This window comes from Cervus elaphus, chromosome 8 (genome assembly GCF_910594005.1).
Source record: "Cervus elaphus chromosome 8, mCerEla1.1, whole genome shotgun sequence".
Taxonomy (NCBI): Eukaryota; Metazoa; Chordata; class Mammalia; order Artiodactyla; family Cervidae; genus Cervus; species Cervus elaphus.
The window spans coordinates 39,846,535-39,866,347 of record NC_057822.1 but is presented as its reverse complement, the minus strand read 5'-3'; the positions used below and the strand labels follow the sequence as shown (position 1 = coordinate 39,866,347).

Below are 19,813 nucleotides of genomic sequence, written 5' to 3'. Positions count from 1 at the left end.
CCTAAGTGTCTACACACGGATGAATGGATAAGGAAACTGCAGCAGATGTACATAATAGAATATTATTCAGCCACAAAAATAAAAATTCTGTCATTCGTGACAACATGGAGGGACATCAAGGGCATTATGCTCAATAAAATAAGTCAGAGAAATAAACGCCATATGATCTCTCCTTGTACGTGGAATCTTTCACTAAAGATTTGATTGGTGGATGCCAGAGACAGAGGTATATGGGAGGAAAAATGGGTGAGCTATGTTTTAGGGCATTTTATTTGTTTTTTAGTTTAAGTAAATTGAATAATAAAAAAGGATTCTGCTTAGTCTCTCATGGTAGAAAAAAGACCGCAATAGAAACTTTTCGAACAATGATACCAACAGTCTTACTCAGGAGCTGGCAGTCCTGCGCTTCAGCTACTTTGCCTAACCCCGTCTTTCACATTCAAGCATGTATAAACATATTGGCAAATGTAGTAATATTAAGGATAATTTAAAATAAAGAAGATATGTAATCTTCCTAAAAAAAAAAAAAAAGGTCAAATAGAGATTTCAACATCCCATTCTCAGTAATTGATAGAACAAAATGAAAGGAAATCACCAAAGATGAAAAGAAAGAAAATCAGAGAAAACCTCAACACTATTAACCAAGTTGACCTGACATTTACAGAACGCTGTAATCTAAATGTGATCTCTGATCCCAGTACAATTAAATGAGAAACCAATTCCTGATACATCTCCAAATATGTGTAAACTATATATCACTTCTAAATAACCCATAGATCAAACAAGACATCAAAAGGGGTATTAGAATTCCCTGGTGGTCCAGTGGTTAGGACTTCTAGATCTTACTGCCAAGGGCCTGGATTCAACCCCTGATCAGGGAACTAAGATCCCACAGGCTGCATGGCGATTTAAAAAAAAAAAAAAAGGAGGTGGGGAGGGTATTAGAAAGTATTTTGAATTTAATAAAAATGAAAACATGCCATACCAAAATTTGTAGGATGCAGCTAAAACCAGTGTTTAGAGGAAAATGAACAGCACCAAGCATCTATGCCAGAAATATCTCAGATTTACATGACTTAAGCTATTATCTTAAAAAATTTAAAAAATTAAAGCCAAACAGAAAAAAACAATAAAGAACAGAAAGCAACAAAATAGGACTTTCCTGACGGTCCAGTGGTTAAGACTCCACACCCCAGCGCAGGAGGCAGCGGTTCAATCCCTGATCAGGGAAGATGCCGCATGGTGGAGCCAAATAAAAAAGAAAAGAAAGCAATGAAACAAAAAATAAGAAATTAAAAAGGAAGAAAAAGCAATGAAATGAAAAGCTTTCTTTAAAAAGATTAAAATCTATTATGAAGCTATTTTAATTAAAACTTTAAGGTACTGGCACAAGGACAAACAGGCCAATGGAAGAGATTAGAAAATGCACAAATGGACAAACACACATATGTCAAGGGTTCCAATGCAATGGAAAGCAAGTGTTCAATAGTGTTGCTTAAATAGAAAAGTCATATTGGAAAAAAAAATGATCCTTGGTCCTTCACATCACATATAATATATACAAAAATAAATTCCACAAAGACTGCCAGTAAAACAATAAATCTTTTAAAAGATATTATGAGAAAATAGCTTCATAATCCTGGCATAAGCAATGATTTCTCAAGTGAGTCACAAACTAACCAGAAAGAAAAAAAAAGAAACACTAATAAATTGTCCTCATTAAAAGTAAGAACTTTATTCTATTGAAGACATCATTAGGAATGTGAAAAGGTAAGTAGTTCCTGGCAGTAATTACTGTTCCTTAATATTACATTTAAGATACCAACTTACTTCTGCTACCGAGAGACCTCAGTAAAATCCTGAGCGCTCCGCTTTGGCATATGCATCTACAACTAAACTAAGCAACCAAGGAACCTTTGCCAAAACAAGGCCAAACTTTCTCCCCAAATTTCTGTAAGTACCATTTTAGTTTAGGAAGAAAGTTCTTGAAAAGGTTCTTCAGAGGGGAATGTGGTGATCAAACCACTGTCCATTTTTCTTCCCAAAACACAATGAACGCGTTGAGGGATTTTAAATGGCAAAACCTTTTGAGAAATCTCACATGGCAAAAATTTCTTGAAGAGATAATGGACAGGCTGGGCAGGACCAGCTTCCTGGAGCTCTCCATTTGCTGTTACAGTGGAGCGCAACTAGAAGCTGGACGAAGCCGTTCTCCAGGTCATCTACAGTACAGGACGGAGCTCCGGAGGCAGCGCAGCGGGGGTGAGGACGTGCAGCTGCAGGCAGAGGCGGGATGATAAACCCACGCAACCCCAGTTTCACCCGAGGGGAAGAACGCAGTGCCCTGCGCCTGAAGCGGAACACCGCCTGAAGCATAATACGAGGTCAACGAAGATGCTGAGTGAGTGAGCAAACGAATGAAGAGGAAAAGACTAAAGGGACAGCTGGGCAAGAACTAAAGACAACTGCTTATAAAAAGGAGAAACACACACTGCAGGGAAAGAAGGGCCAGGAAAGCAGAGTATCACGGTGAGTCAAGGAAGAAGCAAGTTAGCAAAACTGGCCAAGAAAGTAAAATGCTACAGAGATAAAGACGATGACCGTTGGTCACAAGTCTAACACAAATTCTGAGAACTCTGCAATTAAGGAAGAAATGGAATATAAACTGTTCCCGATCAAAGGCAAATACTGTCAATACTAATGTTCAGGTCATCTGCAGAATTAAAATAGGATTCTTGGCTACCATTTACCAGTCATTTTTCATGAATCAGGTATTATGCTGAGCATTTACTTGTGTTACCTCATTTAGAGCAATTTGTCAAATTAACTCAACATATCCCAAGTCAAGCAAAACAGAAAAAGAGACACAGATGTACAGAACAGAATTTTGGACTCTGTGGGAGAAGGCGAGGGTGGGATGTTTCGAGAGAACAGCATCGAAACATGTATATTATCTAGGGTGAAACAGATCACCAGCCCAGGCTGGATGCATGAGACAAGTGCTCGGGCCTGGTGCACTGGGAAGACCCAGAGGAATCGGGTGGAGAGGGAGGTGGGAGGGGGGATTGGAATGGGGAATACATGTAAATCCATGGCTGATTCATGTCAATGTATGACAAAACCCACTACAATATTGTAAAGTAATTAGCCTCCAACTAATAAAAATAAATGGGGAAAAAAAAATATCCCAAGTCAAGCTAAGCTGATATGAATATCAACCTTAGGAAACATGTTTGATATTATCCATAACTTGGAAAGAAAGCTTACGCTCAGTTGCACTTCCGTCTGAAAGCAAGAAATGCTAATGATAAGGAAATAGTCTTGAATGACATATAAAACAGAACCTCAGAGAGAAAAAAACATATAGCATTTTCCAATACTAACTCGGAGACAGGAGAGACAGGGACAACTATATGGGATATAAATTCCAAGAGTGGAAACGGAAGCATTAGGCTATTAAAGGTTAAGGACAACATCCATTAATAAATACAGCTAACTTTCCTGCTCTAACTCCACGTCCAAATAAGCTTCTGGCTATAACTTGCCTCCCGTATAGTTTTGCTTAGTGAACATTTGTACCACTTAATGATTGTATTTCTGACTATAAACTGGCATTTTGGCTTATACATCAGTCTCTAGTGAATGAGTTTCTTAAGCCTAATCATCTCTGGATATACTAACAAATCACATTGTACGCCTATCAGAAACCAGACCCTAGAATGTATATCCATGCAAGGATACTTTGCAATTCTAGGAGCTGGCCTGGGACAGATAGTCTCCCCTTTATCTTGTTGAACATCTATTCAACAGAACTTAAAAAAAAAAAAAAATTAGCTGAGTCTGTAATTTACCTTTTGGCCTCACAGAAAAGGATCTATCTCAGTCCTCTCACACTGCACCCAGCGCATAGCCCCACGATGCTGAGGCAGCCCTCTGAAAGAGAACTAGCCTTCTTACTACCACCTGAAGGGGCTGTGCATTAACCTACAGCTTTCTGATAAGGCAGGTACCAAGAACCTCTAATGAGACTATTTTGGAAACTACTTTAACACATTAGAAGTATTCAGCACATTAGAAATATTAAAGAAAGGATCAATCTTGCATAAGATGGAGGTGAAGTAAAAAGAACTATTCCCAGCTACTGTGTGGACAGGGCCAAAGAAAAAAACACGGAGAAATCAGACAGGGGGACTCCAAGTAGGCCAGGGACACTGGCAAGTTCCTTCACCTGTCGAGGCCTTGATTTCCTCTTCTATAAAATGAGGAAATGGGATCCAATGAACTCTCAGGGCCCCTTCAGTTCTAAAATCTATTACAATGGGTTCCTTCAGTCATAACTGAAAAAGGTACTGAAACAAATTTACCAAGGAAACATAAACAGCACTCTCCTCAAATAACATAGTACATCTCCTCTCAAGTGGAATCTATTTTTACCTCCATTACAATAAAACTACATCCAGTAACATTTAAAAAATCAGCATATACAGGAAGAACCCATTTACTACAGTGGAAATTGAAGGATAAAAAGGAAGAGGAGGACTCACGTGTGTCTTTCGTATCTGAGGGTCTCTCGGATGGACCAGGCCACCTGGTATGGTGAGGCCTGCTCTGAGTCCTCAAGTTCTTCTCCACTCTCTTCAGACCAGTCCAACCCTAGGACAGGGGAGGATGTGGCAAGTTAGAAAAAATTCATGTTTATTTAAAATTTAGATGAAAAGCTACCTGAAACACATAACCTAACACCTGTAGCAAACACTACCATAGTGTGAATAAACGCCTCCTGATGAGTTTCATCCCTGTTTCTAGCAAAGATATTAATAATGAATGTGTAACATGCACTCAAATTTAAAACGATGACACTGTAACAAAAAGGCGCAGATGAACTTCTATAGGATGCTTCACAAAGGGAGAGGAAACAACAGAGAGTTCAAGTCAGAAAAAAATAAAGGGTAGAATTTCTTAAGTATCAAAAAATATACACTAAAATAATATCAGAAAAACATACGAGATATTCAAGACAACGGGGAAAGAAGCCTAATGTATGTTCAGGCAAGGAAAAGTCAAAAGGTACCACTGGACTCATGCTATACCTCAACAAAGAAGGGCCCTAGAATAAATTGTTAAAAGGCAGGCACAGTGCATCCCCCTCTCCCAACAACATCTCTGGAGGAAAGGACTCCATCCACAAGGCAGGAACATGTTCAGTCTTTTGCTCCCCAGGGGAAGAGGGAAGGGCAGGACTGTTGTGCAGTCGGTCAGTCGTGTCCAGCTCTTTGCAAGCCCATGGACTGCAGCACGCCAGGCTTCCCTGTCCTTCACTGTCTCCCAGTTTGTTCAAATGCATGTCCACTGAGTCAGTGATGCCATCCAACCATCTCATCCTCTGTCGTCCCATTCTCCTCCTGCCCTCAGGGGCAGGATAGCAACGTTCTATTTCTAATGTCACTGGGGTTTCTTTTAGTTAAACAAAAGCTGTCACATTCTGAGTTCCATTTTGAAAACAAGGTTAGAAGGAAAAGCAGAGAAATAGAGTATGAATAATGCTTATTCATTTTGTTAAATGCATTATTTTTAATGACTGGATAATTACTAGCTTTCAACACAAAGGTTTTGCCTTTTTAAAAGTTTTGTATCTTGAAGAGGTCTTGATAAATACTGATCTTGCATAGCCTAAAATACAACAGTGTGTAGACTACTTAACATATTCAAAACCACTATAAAACTTTAATTAGACACCCTGATGACTAGTGTTCTATGTCTTCCTTCTTGAGACCCTCAAAAATCAGAGACAGTCTTTATTACTCACAATTAGTTATAAAGGATCTCACAGATTTCTTCCATAATTTAAATGAGTTAAGTGTCCAATATAATTGCTTAGTCATGTCTGACTCTTTGCAACCCCATGGACTGTAGCCTATCAGGTAACTCTGTCCATGGAATTCTCCAGCTAAGAACACTGGAATGGGTAGCCATTCCCTTCTCCAGGGGATCTTCCCCACCCAGGGACCAAAGCGGGTCTCCTGCATTGCAGGCAGATTCTTTATCGTCTAAGCCACTAGTTCACATGTGCCAAACTAAGAAATTAAGAAAAGGTTAATTGAAATGCAAATTATAAATGTTTAAAATTAAGGAACACTGCCACCAGCATAAAGAAACTCTAAACCTATTTCCAAGATGACTATTCAAACTATCAGGTCATCTTAAAAAGTTACACTCTCTAACTAAAATAACAATTTGTTAAAGGGTAAATTAAAAAAAAAAGTGATCACATTATCAGCTTCAGGATGTTGAAAGGTGAGATCTTTCAAACACAAAGTGACACTCAAGGCACCTTTAAAAATTAGAACATGAACTGTTATTTTTTAAGTTTCTGTAAAAGTCAAAATAATGTCTACTAAGTCACCTATGCTTTCTCTAAAAAAGTCAAGATCTAAGTCATAAGAACTGAGATTGAAGTGCTTCTCCTGTTGTAAAATTAACTGTCCAATAAAGCAAACCTTTGATCTTGGCTTCATTATCACCAGTTTCAGCGTAACTGATTGAGATGACCAACCCAAACGGGATGGGAGGAGCCAATTAAATACTGCATTTTTCTTTAAGTATTCTCTGCTGACATGAATGCAGACTCAGTTGTAACAGTACATTACAATTTCAGGTTTCTCCAAAATAATCTGTTTTAAAAACTTCGTGGCAGAGACCACACAACATTGTAAAAGCAATTATCCTCCAATTAAAAAATTTTTTAAATTAAAAAAACAAAAATTTGAGTTCCTCATTTACATTTTCTAAAAATAAAAAGTCAATACTTTTCTATGAGTTTTAATTCTGTTCAAAATGATTGAAAGTCAGCCCTCAACATAACATTAAATTTCAAAAGCTAAAATATTATCAGTATCTAGAAATAAATAGAAATACAAATAAAAATTTAGCAGATGATGTGGGTAAAAGCTGGAACGAGAGGCAGGTGTGCAAAGAAAACTTAGATCTCTGCCTCAAAACTAATGCCTAATGAATTACAAATAGATGACTGAACAATCAAAAGGACTAAAGAAAATGTTGGTCAATATATACATATATATACATATACATATATATATGTTTTCTTGGAATGAAGACAACCTAAACAAAGGGAGAGGAAAATAAAATCTGATTCAAATAGAAATCTTAAAAAAAAGAGACAGAGAGAGAAACAGAGTTTACATAAAAAATTTTAACCTCTAAAAAAAAAAAAAAAAATTTAACCTCTAAATTCCAAAACCTTTATAATGGGTACTAAAAGCAAACAACAAATGGGAGGGAGGAGAGGCTTTGCAACAAACATGAAATATGTATAATAGGCCCTTACCTATCAAGAAAAAAGAGAAATGCTTAAATAAAAATGGATGAAAAAATTGACAAGATAAAATAGGAAACACATATGTCCAAAAAAGGCAGTATGAACCAATAGTCAAAACTACATTATTAATCTAGAATAGCAGTTTTTACTCAAAGCTTGGACTACAGATCCCCAGGGGTCCCTTAAACCCTTCTGGGGAGACCTCTAGGTCAATACTACCTTCAAAACAATATTAAGATATTATTTGCCTTTTTTACTGTGGTGACATTTGCACTGTTGGTAAAAACAACAACAAACCATGGTGGGTCAAACTGCTGATGCCTTAGCATGAATCAAGAGGGGCAAAAAACTGAACTAGTTGTCAATATATGTTCCACACAATGAATTACAATGAAATGAAAAAAAACAAACAAAAGCTCAGTTCTGGAGTAAAACTTGAATTTATCACTGATGGTATGACAAATTCTTAAGAGTCAGATTTTTATGATATGATTAGTGTTAATATTAATGAATGCAACCTAAAATTATAACAAAATATGTCAACATTTGGGACATGTGTGTAATTCAGTATGCCAGTATTTACCAAATGAACAACATAACGATGTTACAATATCATCCATGGGTAAGATATTCATTCAAAGTACAAGGCAAATCAATGGATTTTAATGTCACTGTATGCAAAATTCCTTGATATGGTTTCAGATTTCACACAAAACTAATCTTTAAAAACTACCAGTTGTCAAGTTATGGTGAAGAACCAATTACAAATATCTATAATTTTTTGGAAAAAAGACTATTAAAATACCTGCCCTCCTTTCCCTACAACAAATGTGTAAAGCCATCGTTTTATCTACTAACCAAAACCACATTGAATCAGGACACAACGAATGCAGATACCTAACTGTCCTCTACTACACCAGACACTGAGTTTTGCTAAACAGGGACTTCCCTTGTGGTCCAGTGGTTGAGACTCCACGCTTCTATTGCAGAAGCACAGGTTCAGTCCCTTGGTCGGGGAGCTAAGATCCCACAGGCCACAGTGTGGCCAAAAAGATGTGCAGAACAAGGTCGAAAAATGCTGCTCTTCCCATTATACTTGCTTTTGTTTTGGAAAGTTATTTTTCATAAAAAGAACATGTTAACATGCAGTAAGTTTATTGTTATTTTAAAATGAATTAGTACTTTCTAAATTTCTCAGTTTTAACTTCTAATCCAGTAACTAGTAATAGATATAACTCACAGATATAAAATCTCAACAGTGACCTCAACAACTGTTGAGAGTGCAAATGAAGTGATTCTAAGGCCAAAAATTTGAGAAATACTGGTCTAAGATATTAAAGCACACCTCAGAAGTTTTTTATATGTACTGCCAAATTTTCTATCAAATTTGTAAAGGCAAAATAATAATAATAATAATATCATCTAATATCCAGGTCTATAAAGATGTAGAGAAACTCATTCTCATACACTGCTGAAAGAAAAGTAAACTGAAAAGATAATTTTGAAGGCCAATCTGGCAATACATATCAAAAACCTTTTTAAAAAGTGAAAAAGCTTGGAATCAGCAATTCTGCTTCCAGGAATCTATTTGAAGGAAAAATTAAAGATGTGATGGTAATTGTTTTACTGCGAGGGCTATACAGCTGCAATACTTTATGATTAAATAAATTGGAAATGATTTAAATTAGAGAAAGAATTCAGCTGTGACAAATTATGTTGTGTACGAAAAATTACTAACTTAATACATTATAAAATGTTTAAAATAGGTTATAATACTGTACATATAGCAGAAATTTAATTTTATATATCTGAAAGAATATGCCAAGGTATTAACAAATAGGTACTAATAAGGCTTGCTTTGTTATATTTGCTTATCTATATTTTTTTTCTTTAAGCTTCATTAGTTTTTTTAATTAACAAAAGTCAAGTTTTGTTGTTGTTTAGTCGTTAAGTCCTGTCCGACTCTGTGACCCCACAGACTGTAGCTCACCAGGCTCCTCTGTCCATGGGATTCTCCAGGTAAGAATACTGGAGTGGTTGCCATTTTCTTCTCCAGGGGATCTTCCCGACCCATGGATGGAACCTACGTCCCCTGCATTGGCAGGTGGATTCTTTACCACTGAGTCACCTGGGAAGCCCACCAAATGTCATACATTGCTTAATAACAAGTAAAATAATATAAAGCTATATAAGAGTTATCACTCCCATCTCCCTAAAAACACATCCTGTCCAATTCCATCCCCCATGGCAGCCAATGTTAACAGCCTAATAGTGTACATTCATTCACACTTTATCTTGTAACAAAGAGACAAACATTTATTCACATGCTTGATCAACAGATATACTGGTGTCCCTTGTTTATGCACTTTGCTTATTATTACAAAAATGGGACAGTACAATACCACGGTATTTTTCTGTTTGTTAAGATATCATGGATACATCCAGGTAACAGGCAGAGATTTCACTCCTTCTTTTTATTTTTACTTATTTTTTTAAATAGCTGTGTAATACTTCATAAAATGTATACATATCAGAATTTACTCAAAATTTCCCACAGGTTATAAAGGTGGTTTGCAGATTTTTAGTATTGCAAGCAATGCTGTAATTAACATCCTAGAACACATATCCTTACATTCGGTATTTTTTTTAATACACAGAGTTCCAAAAGTGAGCTTGCTGACTATACATATACTTTTAATTAGTAGATATTGTTGCATTACTCACCAGTCACGTATGAGATCCCATATTCTCATTAACAATGGATATAATTTTTGCTAATCTGATAGTAGCTGACTGTTATTTTAATTTGCATTTCCCCATCTGTTAGGAGGATTGAGGTTTTCATTTATTGACCATTTATATTTCTTCTTCTACTATACCCATCCTTTTCCCATTTTTCTATTGCTGTCATATTTCATGCAAATAATCTTTCCTAAAGTTAGAATCACAGCTCACAAGAATAAATTCCAAATGTATCAAAGGTTTAAATGAACAAAAATAAAACAATCAAACTATTAACAGAATATGTAGAATATCTGTATAAACTTGCTATCAGAGGATTTTCTTGATTAAGATAGAAAACTCAGAAGCAACAAAGGAAAGATAGATATTTGTCTCCATTACAGTTTTCTGTAACTTTTTGCTTTTAAATCATGAACAGGCATTACTTTAAGAATTTTTTTTTTAGAAAACTGTCAGCAGATGCCAACAACACTATCTTTATTCCAAAGTTCTATGATAAGATATGTCAAGAACTTCATTAGACACAGGGACTGAGCTCACAGAAGTACAAAACCAAACACAGCTGCTTTCAACATTGCTACTACCCTACTAGAAGCTTTAACTGGGATTCTAAACTCCCAGCTCCTCTTCTTCTGTGTCCTGTTCACCAATTACTGTTCTCTCCGGTAGCATGTTTATGTTAAGGTGATTTATCTAAATACAGAGTCTTGATTGGACACTCTGTCCAAGTATTCTTCTACCCCTACTATGTATGAGAAGGCTATGAAAATAAAACCTTGTGCAAAAGGGCACATTTTGTTATATTACTCACGTATATGACAGGGTAAAAGAGACGGTAACTCACCTAAATGGGGAAACAGATCAGTGTCCAACTGATGTTTCTGGGTGCACAGTTTCACCAGTCTCTGCAGTCGGCTTATACAAGAGAAGTGTGGAGAGAAGGCTGTGGCTTTCATGAGGACCCGGTCAGTCCTGGGCGGGTCCACGGCGGGAGCCCTACTGGATGGCAGGAGGGGCAGAGGCCTCTTGTGAGACCACTGCCTGGCTTGTGCTATAGTGTGGGTGGTGGGGGCCACTCCCTGCATTGGTAGGCTGGTGTTCTGAGGTTGAGGTGACTTGCAGACTACACCCTGCGGGGGCGCTGGAGGTTTTAAAGTGGGTAAAGGTGACAGGTGGGAGTGCTGCCGCGGAGGCTGCTGCTGAGAAGGGGCAGGAGGGGGACTAAAGTGCTCTTGTCGAACTTTTAAAATCTCTGTCTCTCTCTGGCGCTGCCGATTCTGGGCCAACTTGCTCTGCAACTTCTTTCTCACAGTTGCCCCTTTCTTTAGGTCATCATCTTCCTCGTTGAAAGCAAAGGGGTCTTCCAACTCAGTTTCCAGGTAGTGGACAGGGACCCTTGCCCCTGGTGGAGAGAGGGACATTCCATCCAGTCCATTGGGCATCTTCAAGGCCAGCGTGGGCACCGTCAGGCTAAAGGCCATGGTATCCATCTGGTGCCTGACCTTGACCTCATCTATAGGGTCACTCTTTTTCTTCCTCTCTTTTTTCGGGATAAAGCCAAGTACCTGCAAGTGGCTGTTGCAGTACCTATAAAAACACACACATACACAGGAGACCGTTCCTAATACATCTTTATAAAAGTAGAATACAAAGCTACATATCATAAAATGTGAATCCTTGTATGCTCAAAATGCATGACTGTGATAACTCTGCATTCGTGGATGTAATTTATACAACTTCCATTACCCTCAAGCAATCCGCAAAGTCTGTGCAGTTTTGCTACAGCAAATAAATGAATTGCACATGAGAAGAGGCTGCCAGAAAGAAGCAAGTCATTCAAATAGTGAGTGGTCCTGGATAAACACCTAGCTATTGGTTCTCACATGGCTTTGTTATTCTCTATTCATAGCATACAAAGTAGCTCATCTAAAGGATCTAAAGGATCACTTAAAATTCTCTTCTAGAGAAAAAAATCACATGTCTCAATGCCATTCAAGTACTGGAGATTCACAAAGATCTTACGACATAACACTTAAGAACGTCAAATGTCTACTGCGTGTTCTATACACACACACACACACAGAAGAGGAGAAAATAGTTAAACTAGTTGGTGCGATTACAGATTAAATGAGTTTCTCAATAGCCATGTGTTGAGTACATGAATTATCTCTTCTAATTTCCACCTGCAATAGGTACCAAAATAATGCCCTTTATACAGATGAGGAAGCTAAATTTTATATAAATTAACTTACCCCAAACCACCTACATAGAAAGTGACAGAGCTAAGACTTAAACTAAAAAATCAAAGCTCATTTAGCACAGGGAACAATATTTAATATCCTGTGATAAACTATAGTGGAAAAGAACATAAAACAGAATGCATATATGTATAACTGAATCACTGTGTTGTACCGCAGAAATTAACATGTAAATCAACTATACTTCAATTAAAAAAACAGAAGAAAAATATCGCTCTTGAAGACTTATTAAGAATGCATGTAATTTGAATAAAATTACACTGAAAACCTATAGAGGTTTCTAACCAATAGAAAAGTCATTTGTTGTTTAGTTGCTAAGTCATGCCTGACTCTTTGCAACTCCACAGACTATAGCCCACCAGGCTCCTGCATCCATGAGATTTTCCAGGCAAGAATATTGGAGTGGGTTGCCATTTCCTTCTCTAGGAAATAGAAAAATAGTATTTCCCAAACTGGTATAACTCACGCAGTTCTAAGGTATGCTGACTAGTATGCCATAAAGACAGTATGCCATGCTTAAATAAATTTGGAAAAATGCTGGTTTGAACAGGAAGAGATAATAATTTTATCATTTGTTTCTACTGAACAATCTCTCAAAGCATCTTGTATGATATGTGCATTATACTCCAAGGGTAGAAATGTACCCATGTGGCACTGTTTCCCAAACTTATTTAAAATGGCACCTATTTTTATTGCAGTATATCTCCATAGAACACAGCTTGGGAAAAAAGCAATAAAGTAAATAATGTCAACTCCCAAACTCACTGGGCTCCAACAGAAAAGTGTTTTAATAACTGTTAAAAACACAGATTCACCAAAAATGAGGACACATGGGTTTGCTGCTTTGTCTCACTCTTTCATCGCAAACACAACTATTAAGAAAAAGCCTCTGGACTGTAAAGAGACTCTGCGCTGCACATGTATGTGTGTCTAACTAGCAGGTTTGAGCTAGGTCCTACCTACTGTAAATAGAAAAGATTCATAAAACTACAGCTAATAAGGAAAAGAGTTTCAGGTATAATTGTATTAAGCTTCCCAACAAAGTGTTGCTGGCTTTTGTTTGTTTTCTATTCATTTTCAAATTGACAAAAGGATTAGTATTTTTAGAGAGGAGTAATGAAGTGGGCTTTTTTAAATTTAGAAATCAAGCTGCTCTGCTCATTGACATGGGCCGTCTGGACTGGTAAATGAGGCTACTATTGGTGCATCACCTGGCCCAGCAGAGGCGAATCCACAGGGACAGTCTTCCTTCAACCCCACCCTCGACCCACGCCAGCCCCTGTCACACTGTGACCACGTAACTAGAATTACAACAGCTTACTTAGTGATGAACAGCATTTAAAATAAGTATGTATTTAAAGTAAGTATGTAAATATGAATCCCCAGTCAAAAAGAATACAGGGAAATGCCTGCAAATGTGTTCCTTTGGGGGGCTGAAAATGTAAAATTAAGACTACGTTGATAGTTACACACTCCTGTAAAGACATTAGAGAATACTGAACTATATACTTCAAATGGGTAACTTGATTCATATATGAATTATATCTTAAGCTGTTTTAGAAAAGAATAAATATAGGAAACAAGAAAATTTCTTGGTAAATACATACTACTAAATAAATAAATATATATATATATATAAAAAACTATACCAAACTTAAATTTACAATACTATATAAAATAACCAACTTAATATAACCATTTATCTCTGAAATATCAAGGCTATAGTATGAGGCCTTAGCTTCCCACTGTAAAAGTATATTAGAAAATGGACATTACTTTTTAATTATACCAATACTTCTAACTGAACTTAACACTATTCTATCCAAAAGATGGAATTTCGTAAGTTAGCATTTATAATACACACCAGGTAAGTTATGCACTTATTCTACCTGACTATTGACCAGATATTTTGGTCAACTAGAAGTCCTTGGGAATTTGTTTCCTAAAACTATACATAAAACCATTTCAAATCCCTAAGTGTCCAAGGAGTAACTGTCTTAACAATGATAAAAGCTTATTTTCAAAAGAATATTAATCTTTTCTACATTGTGTCATATAGTATAGTTACAACTATTACATTTATATACAGGTTTAAACATATTATGACATGAATTCAACCTGGGTTTCTTGAGGTTAAGTAAGAATATTACTTCCTACTAACATCTACTTTAATCTGTTTTCAAACAGCCCTACAACAACAAAAATACAAAAATATTAATAGCATTTGTGTTCATATGGTCTCGGACCAATTTTGAAAAAATATATAACTCAGTACTTTTTAAGCCCAGATTCTCTTGACACAGCAACACAAAAGTCCTTTCCTTTCTTGCTCTTAAAAAAAAAAAAAAAGAAAATTACGTCAAATATAAAGGTGAAGACATATTAAATTAATTCAGATAATTAATATTTTGGAGAAATTCAGAGTGACTCTCAATTTACTTCTTGCTATTTGCTACTAAGATAATACTTGCTTCAGTTGAATTGAAAAAAAAATCCAAGGTTGACAAAAATCACACCTCTGATAAACTGAATTTAAGACAAAATTATAGAAATGTGATTATAATGGATCTTGACGTGAAAAAAGAAATCCAAGTCCACTCATTCTTCAAGTTAAAAAGGGGTAAGAGTAAGAAATTATTTTTAGTCAGCTAAAACCAACTGGACAGACATGCTTAGCCTAATACACTGGTACCTTTCTCACCTGAGATTAAAATTTTATCCCTTTCCTCACTAAACAGCTGTTTCTAACTTTCAGGTATTGTAATTTGAAACCTGAAGTGCTCATTAGATACTCTAAGAGAGTATTTCCAAATCACCACATTATACTGTACTCATTTTGGTGGGATATTTATCAACACAAATTATTTATTTCACCCTATAAGTTGCTCACCATGACATACAAAATACATGATTCCGTTTCAACCGATTTACACAGGTGACATTTGTTTACATATAGGAACAAAAAATAAAGGTTGTTTACGTGTTTTTTAAATGTAGAAATAAAAAGTTCAAAATTTCTACCTAAAGACAAGTATTTGAAACTTTCAGGAAAAGAAGCATGCATCTCTCTGTAATATTCTACAATGATCAACAGGGTTTCTGGAGAAGTGACAAAAAGAGACATAAAAAAAGAGATTATATGTGAAATACAGTATAAATTTTTCTAAGGATATGAAAGATGAATAATCAGCATAAAACTCCTTTAAAAACATCTCATTATTTTCTTTAACTCAGAAAAGTATAAATTCATAATCCCAGTCATAAAGCCTACTTTACTACGAAAATAAAGGTTCTAAATTATAGTAAACATAGTTTATATGGAACTCTTTTTAACCAAAAGAAGCCTGAGGGGAAATAAATCTTCTGAATGATTCAAGTAATCATTCTTTTGAATAATGCTTTTTCAATAAGTATATATCATTTGCTACCTTTCAAGTGTGGATTTAAAAATTCCAAAATTATTATTATTAACTATAACACCAAAGTAGTTCCTATCATTTGGCTCATTTAGGCTGATGAAATACTAAGTAGAAAAATCAGAAAACATTTTCTAAGGCTGTAAACCAAGCACATCAGTACCAAGACTTCAAGCAAAAAAAAAAAATTTTACACACTTAAACATACTTCACAAAGAAATCGCCAAAGTTACTACTCCATTTCCTAAAAATTGCCATCTCTCATCTTTAGAACCATTCTAAAGTTTACTTAGATTAACCCCTGAACTCAACAACTAAAGCCATCATATCATACATCAAACAGAACAGAAGCAACTTCCAAGCTTGCTGATTCAATCAGAGGCTGCTCCCCACTGTCAGCGCTTACCTGCGGTCCTCCGATTTAGGAATGGGGTTGGTGCAGCGCTGGCTGTTATACTTGGCCACATATTCACATTGCTTGAAGGGGGCAGTCTTGTCCTCCAGAACGTGTCTGATACAGAAAGCGTAGCCGTTGAGTCGCCGCTGCTTGCACAGTTTGGGGCTATATGAGCACAAGGGCTTATTGTCAACCTCAGAGAAGTGTATATGTTTCCCTTCATACATCACGTGACTCTATTCCTTGTGAACATCAGCTAAAAGACCACCACAAAAAAAGAAACCCAAATGATAAATCAGAGAGTATAAGGCAGGTTTAAGTTGAGAATTTCACTGAGGGACTTCGGGCCCCACAGTCATACCTGATTTTAAATCTTCTGCACCATAGCAATGTTAAGAGAACCCCAAGGATACCACAGTTTGGAATGCTGCAGAATCAAGATGAAGCAGATTGTCTACAAAAATATCAAAAGGCCTAGTTAACAAACAGAAATAAGCAAAGCTTGCTCACCTGGGAAGTAAAATTCTAGGGTATCACCCTTCCTAACGGGATGGATTCTTCACTGTAACCCAACATCCCAGTATTGAATTCAAATAATAAGACATAAAACATTAAGTTAACCTACCACTCCAAATTGAACTAAATAATTTTTGCTTTAAGCCTTGTAAATACCTCAAAACAGCAGGGTTCTTCCACCAAATTCATGTTAGAAGGTGGCGGGTCCTTTTTTTTTTTCTTTACTGATGGTTTCACCTATGCCGATTTTCAGAACTCAAATCTCTTTAAAATGGCAATGGAATGAGCTCTACAAACCCAAAACTTCCCCCAGAAATTCTACATTTTCTGATGTGTTGGCAAAATATTTAGCAGTTTGTAACAAATATTTCTATGAAATATTAAAAAAGAAAAAATCCCTATTTTTATGTTATTTTTCCCACTAATACTCCCCCACACCTGTCCCATCCAGACTATAGCCTTGAGCCCAAAGACTAGTCACCACCACATTTCCACCATTCAATTGAGTGCTCTGCACCACAGAATGCTCCCAATTACACCAGATAGTATAATTACCATGGCTGATGAGTCTCTGGAAGTTTAATAAGAAGATGGAAGAAATCACACAGCAATCACTATCTCTCAACACACAAAAGGTCTAGGAGTTAACATGTATGATAACACCATACCGTCCACAGTGAAACTAAAACAACTGATCGGCCACATCAGGCCACAGGGGCCTGCTGCGGTCCAGCCTGCTTGCTCTACACTCCAAAATCACCGAGACAGATGATGAACAGCTCAGACACCAGCTACAGAAAACCTCGAGAAGTACTCTCCCGTTTACGAAACTGAATAAAAAACTCCTTACATCAGTGAATGTCGAGATACACAAATCCCTGAAGAGTCAGAAGATATGTTTGCTTAAGTCAGAGATCTGCCAAGATAACTACAGTATTTACCTTGGACAAATCATTTAACCTTGGTTTTCCCGTCTGTAAAATAGAGATAATATTAGTAGCTATGTTATGAGGTTGCTTCAGGGATCAAATCACACAAAGCATGCAACACACTAAGCACCATGCCTTGAACACATGAGAGTTACTACTTACAAAATCATTATTACTACATTTTACCTGCTGATGATAAAGGTGGAGAACTTATATTACCTTTAAGAAGCATTTCACTTATATCAGTAGAAAAAAATCTGAAATATTAACTTAGGTAATAAAAAAAAATCATACATTACTGAGTAAACCTAATCATGCATCAATGTAAAACAAAAATAAGAACTTTGCCTTTTCACTTTATTAGGAGGCAAGGAAGAAAAGTTGGACTAAAAATTTAAATTCAGCTGCCCTGAAGGTCTGGATATTCAGGACAGGAAATTATTTCAAAGCAAACCCATGCAGTTTCATTTTTACACTCTCTTTGGCCTGCTCATCCACCTGGCAAACACAAATCTTTCATGAATTAGTTAAGTAAATCTATATGAACTTCAGGAAATAAATAGGCTGGATATAACTAACTGAAAAAAGGAATTTACATAATCAATTTGATTGCCATTATGAAAAAAAGCAGCCTATATATCTAAAGGTATGAGAATATGTTATAGATCACATAAAGGGTAACATTCACTTTATACTCTGACATATCCTAGGTGGCATCATGTCTATTAAGATTGATGATTCCCCCTTGTTTGCCAATGTTCCTGCATCCTTTTTCCCTATTTGAATTGGCCAGAACTATTGAAACAATGTTAATAACAGCAGTCACTGTTACTCCTAATTTTAAATAAGAATTGCTTCCAGTCAATGGCAGTAAAATGTTGACTTGTGTGTTATGTTAAGGAAGTATGAAGTAATTCCTACTTTATTAAGAAAAAAACAAACTCAGAATTGACAGCTAATTTTTACCAAATTCTTTTTCAGTTTCTAGGGAAATGATCATTTTTTCTCTTGCACTTTTAAAAATATGTGCTAAAAATATTTAATATTTGGTATCCTGATACTGTACTCTTCTTACACTCCTGGGATGAAAGCAACCTGGACATCACGCATTATTCTTCCAATGTATGACTGGGCTATATTTGCTAATATTGAGGATTTTTGCATTTTGAGACTGTCTAAAGTGTTTTCTATGTGTGTGCCTTGGCAGAAACAGGTATTAATATTTTAAAAAACAATTTATAAAATCTTTGTTCCTGAACAAGTTAAAAAGCACTGCAGTTGTAACGTTCCTTAGAAGGTTGCCTGGGCAGTGTTTTGTGCAGATCAGGTTTTCAAATTTACCTGTATACAATTTAGCAATGTGACCTCTTATACTTAATTTCCTAAATATCTGTGACTCATTCTTGTATTCTATGTATGTCCATATACATTTGTGATATTTGTGCTTTCCCCTTTTGTTCATGACTGGGTTCAACAGGAGTTTATCTGTTTAATATTTTTACCAATATACTCCCCCCCGCAAAAAGAAGAAAAAAAAAACCTCTTGGAATTATCAGCACCTCCATGTATTTTCTAATTCATCAATTTCTGCTTTTGTATTTGTTAATTCTTTCTACTTCCTTTCCACTCTTCTCATTATATTTTTTAACTTCTTGGGCTTAATTTTTTTATTTTCATTCTTTTCTTGCTTAATAATTTGTTTACATCTATGAATTTTCCTGAGTAGTGTTTTAATCATATCCCATAGGTAGTAATACACATTCTAATTATCAATACTTTCTAGTTGATTTGGATTTTACTTTTTAATTTCTCCTTTGACCCAAGAGTTATCTAACATTTTCAGACAAGGGGTAACACTCCAAAACACGGACTTATTTTCCATCCCACCTTCACTGACCAAGCAACTGCCAAGAACAAAGGCTGCCTCTCCAGACCCCTAGCAAAAAAATGAGGTAGTTCCTCACAAATGGATAGCTTCTCTGAGGGGTGCACAAGTGTTTCTGGGGAGAACTCAAACAAGCTGAGGAACGCCTGTCCTCAGAGACTGGAGATACCACAGAAGAATCTGGATGTCGTGAAGGAGGTTAACGGTTCAGGCAGAGAGAGCAGCTGCTGAAATTACTAGGAAGCTGGAGAAACAGGAGAAGAAACACTTGAAGGAAACAGCTGGCTGCAACTGCCCTCCCATCATCAGAAAACAGCAGCTGTGTGGAGAAGGA

The 19,813-nt window shown here is 36.3% G+C and overlaps 1 protein-coding gene across 7 annotated transcripts in view; it reads right to left on the bottom strand.

Annotated features, from left to right (window-relative positions):
* Positions 1-19,813, bottom strand: part of INO80D (INO80 complex subunit D) — a 67,066-nt gene that overhangs the window by 32,265 nt on the left and 14,988 nt on the right. For 4 of the 7 annotated variants that reach the window (XM_043910288.1, XM_043910293.1, XM_043910291.1 and 1 more), the window contains exons 2-5: positions 16,511-16,603; positions 16,159-16,405; positions 10,923-11,665; positions 4,545-4,653 (exon numbers count right to left, since the gene is read on the bottom strand). In XM_043910288.1, coding sequence (XP_043766223.1) covers positions 4,545-4,653; positions 10,923-11,665; positions 16,159-16,376 — 1,070 coding nt within the window. In that variant the 5' untranslated portion in view covers positions 16,377-16,405; positions 16,511-16,603. The remainder of the gene's footprint in view (positions 1-4,544; positions 4,654-10,922; positions 11,666-16,158; positions 16,406-16,510; positions 16,604-19,813) is intronic. The other 3 variants (XM_043910294.1, XM_043910295.1, XM_043910292.1) reach the window with 2 other exon arrangements.